This window comes from Phyllostomus hastatus, unplaced genomic scaffold, assembly GCF_019186645.2.
Source record: "Phyllostomus hastatus isolate PE091 unplaced genomic scaffold, TTU_PhHast_1.1 phas_scaffold_78, whole genome shotgun sequence".
Lineage (NCBI taxonomy): Eukaryota > Metazoa > Chordata > Mammalia > Chiroptera > Phyllostomidae > Phyllostomus > Phyllostomus hastatus.
This window is the reverse complement of record NW_025334041.1, coordinates 105,321,318-105,325,682: the sequence shown is the minus strand read 5'-3', so window position 1 is coordinate 105,325,682 and position 4,365 is coordinate 105,321,318. Positions and strand designations below refer to the sequence as shown.

The following is a 4,365-nucleotide window of genomic DNA, read 5'->3' as shown; positions in this document are numbered from 1 at the left end:
AAAAATTTTAAATCATTAACATGAACTTTATTACTTATCTTTATATTGTGCCATGCCCATGTGGAGAATCACCAAAATTACAATCTGTATTTCTTGGCTCCTCCCAGAAAATTCATCAGGCTGTTGTGAAGAGATGATCCCAAGTCTCCCCAGGCACTGACTGAGCTATCTGATGGAGAACCGTCAGGTATGGGGATACTTTGTGGGGCAAGTGCAGACCCTCGTGAGCTCCTGCAGTTCCCATCCTGAGACTCAAGCCCAGCAAGCTGGACAAATGCTGCATCCTCCTTCCCACAGATGTATGTGCTATGCCCTGGCCAGGGTCAGGGAAGTCCAGCCAAGCATCTCCTATTACAGCAGGCTGGCTAACATACCCCACAGCAGACAAGTGAACCCCAGGGTCTTTAAACCTCCACACCAGGATGTGCTCAGTATCTGGTGGGAGAGATATTCACCCTCACTGACTTACCTGCTGAATGTACCACAGAGCTGCTAGCCAGGGGTGCAGTGGCTATCATTATTATACCCAGTCATAAGACCCTGCAGAGCATGCACACCTTACCCAGACCCTCCCTGTATGCACACCAGGCCCTCACCAGGGACAAAGGGCAGCAGTGGTCACTGAATGAGGGAGGGGAAGGCTAAGCACAGAGAGCTGGGAAGTGGTGGCCAAGAATGCATCCCAGGGAGATGGGTAGGCTGTGGGAGTTGGTACCACGTGTGAGCCAAGGCTCCAAGCCCCTGGTGCATGCTCCAAAGTCCTATGGGGCTTCACTTACAAAACCCACATTCGAAGATAAAATTAAGTATCTCAAGGCAGTGGCTACAGAGCATTAAATCCCAAGCACTGAGCTCTGCTGAGCATGGAACCCTGTGTGACTGTACTAGTTACCTACGCCCATGAAGCTGGCCCTGTACACACGAGGGAGATCTCCAAGTCCCACTAAATAACAGGAGGACAGGAAGTTGAACAAACACTTCACACACATATTAAAGAAACTTAGAACACTCAGACCCATAAACCAAAAACACTGCTCACATCTAACCTGGCGGATGAGCTAAAGAATAGGCTTTTTGTCTTTACTCCCTTCAGCCCAGACAGCAGAACTGACCAGAAGCTGTAGCATGTATGAATGAACTGGAATTAGATTTCTGAGCATTAAGCCAGGCTTTATTCCAAAGCATAATGCCTTTAGTTGTTCAAAGGGTATTTCATAGAAGATAGACTACTATAAGAGCAACAGAGAGGAGGAAACTTGAGTAGTTTCCTTTGCCTTAATAACTTATGCTTTTATGGCCTAGCAGTTCATTTCCCAGAGGTTTACAGGAAAAACTTCCTGTTGGGATTGATTCCAAATAAGGCCTTTCGTATTTCTGGCATCTTTTGCTCGGCTATCAGATCCAGCCGACTTTCCAGGGTATTGGAAATCATTATTCTATAATTTCCACTGTAGACCTCCACACCTCCCACTGTGTTCATAGGTAGGTGCACCTCTCGATCAACTTGGACTTTCGCCTGTTTTTGTGAGACTTTCATGTATTCAGGGGTGGCTTTTTGCACTATAGCCTCTACTAGGACGTGGTCCTGTGGCCTGCAGCGTACAATCATCACAGGCTCCAGCAGTCGGAGCAGACTCTGGAGCACTAGTTTATACAACAGCCCCTGGTATACTTCTGGGTTTTCCACCAGCCTGATGAGTTTCACCTTCATATCATCCAGCAGCTCTGAGACGAATTCATTTTGAGCTGTCAGGACCCTCAGCCTTGCTTGATTCCTTATGGAGGATATATAGATTTTCTTCTGCTGCTCTATCTGCTTTTCCTTTTTCTCATAGTACTCCATAATCTTCGTTCGTTGAGTCTGCACAAGACGTACTTTCTCAATGCTGAATTCCTCCTCAGACTTGGCATCTATTTCTTCTACCTTTTCATTGGCTTCCTGCTCAATGAAAGCCAGCATGTGCTTAATCCGCTTCTGCACCTCAATATCATTCAGGGCCATGGCTGCTCCTGGAGAGGGAGATGGAGGGAGAGCTGGCAGACCCTTTGGTTCCTTTGATTAGGGCAGAGTTTCAGGAGAGTCTCCAGAGTTCCATTTCCTTAAATGTGGAGTGCATAAGGGGAGGAGGGAGAGAGTCAGCATCCAGAGGGAAGGATCTTGGAGACCATCTATCCACCACTTATTTCACAGATAAGGAAACTGAGGCCCAGAGAGGGAAAGCAACCTGTCCTAGATCATACCTTAGAAGAACAAAGACTTGAACTTGGATCCCTAGAGTCCTCTCTCTACCACACTCACCAACTTTCTGTCATCAGTTAATAACGAGACAATTAGGGCAGACATAATCCAGAAGGTTTCTAGTCAGTGATGGCTCAGTACTCAGGAAACATTACTCCAGATGCCACAGAAATAAAACTAATTACAAGACTACTATGAACAATTATATGCCAACAAATTAGAAAACCTAGAAGTGGATAAATTCCTAGAAACATACAATTTATCAAGACTGAATCATGAAGAAACAGAAAGTCTAAACATACCTATAACTAGTATGGAGATTTTACCAGTAATTAAAAACCTCCCAACAAACAATGCGTAGGACCAGATGGCTTAATTGAAGAATTCTACCAAATATTTTTTAAACAATCAATGCCAATCCCTCTCAAACTCTTCTCTCCAAAAATTAAGAGGAGACACTTTTATGAGGCCCACATTACCTTGACACCAAAGCCAAAGACACTACAAGAAAAGAAAACTACAAGACAATATCTCTGATGAACACAGATGTGAAAATCCTCAGCCAAACACTAGCAAACTGAATTCTACAGTGCATTAAATGGTTCCTACATCAGGAACAAGTGGGATGTATCCCTGGGATGTAGGGATAGTTCAACATACAAATATCAATCAATGTGATACGCCACATTAACAGAATGAAGGATAAAATTACAGGATCATTTCAATAGATGAAGAAAAAGCACTTGAGAAAATTCAACACCCATTCATAATAAAAAAAAAAACACTTAACAAACTAGGAGTAAAAGAAAATTATATTACACGCAACAATAAAAAACAGAAAGATTTACCTCTAAGATCAGGAACAAAGCAAGGATGCCCCTTCTTACCACTTTTATTAACATGGTATTAAAAGTCCTAGCTACAGCAATTAGGCAAGAGAAAGAAATAAAAGGCATCCAAATTGAAAACAAAGGAGTAAAATAATATCTATCCCCAGCTGACATGATGTTGTATTTAGAAAACCCTATCAATTCCACACACACACACACACACAAACATGCTAGAACTCATAAACCAATTCAGCAGTTGTGGGATACAAAATCAACATATAAACATCGGTTGTGTTCCTATACATTAAAAATGAATAATCTAAAAAGGAGCCCTGGTTGGCGTGGCTCAGTGGATTGAGCACTGGCCTGTGAAGCGAAAGATCACTGGTTTGATTCCCAGTCAGGGCATATGCCTGGACTGCAGGCCAGGTCCCCAGTTGGGGGTGAGGGAGAGGCAACTGATTGATGTTTCTCTCACACATTGATGTTTCTCTCCCTTTCTTTCTCCCTCCCTTCACCTCTCTCTAAAAATAAAGAAATAAAATCTTAAAAAAAATGAAATTAAGAAAACAATTCCATTTACAATATCATCCAAAAAGCCAAAAAAAGTAGGAATAAACTCAACCAAGGAAGCTAAATATTTGTACACTAAAAACTACAAAACATTGCTGAAAAAGAATTAAAGAAGACAAATAAATGGAGATATCCCATGTTAATGGATTGGAAGAAAATATTGTTAAAGATGTTTATACTGTCCAAAACTACCTACAAATTCAATGCAATCTCTGGCAAAGTCCCAATGGCATTTCTTCTTTTGAAGAAATAGAAAAATAATCCTAAAAATTTGTATGGACTCACAAAGGACCCTGAATAGCCAAAACAGTCTTGAAAGAAAACAAAGCTGGAGGCCTCACATTCCTGACTTTAAAACATATTATAAATCTACAGTAATCAAAATGGCATGGTACTGGAATGAAGACAGACATATAGACCAATGGAACAGCACAGAGAGCCCAGAAATAAGCCCACATATATACAGTGAAATGATTTTTGACAAGGGTATCAAGACCACACAATGGAGAAAGAACAGTGTTCTCAACAAATGATGTTGGGAAAACTGAATATCTACATACACAAAAATCAGCTCGAATGGTTTAAAGACTTACACATAAAACTTCCAATTATAAAACTTCTAGAAGAAAACATGGGGAAAATCCTCATAATATTATTATTGGTCTTGGCCATGACTTCTTGGCATGATGCCAAAAGCAGAGGCAACTAAAGCAAATGGGACTA

General features: G+C 41.5%; 1 protein-coding gene across 1 annotated transcript; it reads right to left on the bottom strand.

Moving 5' to 3' along the window:
• Window positions 1–1,321: 1,321 nt before the first annotated feature.
• On the bottom strand, window positions 1,322–2,002 carry ATP6V1E2 (ATPase H+ transporting V1 subunit E2). Its single transcript, XM_045828557.1, has one exon. The coding sequence runs from the start codon at window positions 2,000–2,002 to the stop codon at window positions 1,322–1,324; it is 681 nt and encodes a 226-aa protein (XP_045684513.1).
• Between the last annotated feature and the right edge of the window lie 2,363 nt (window positions 2,003–4,365).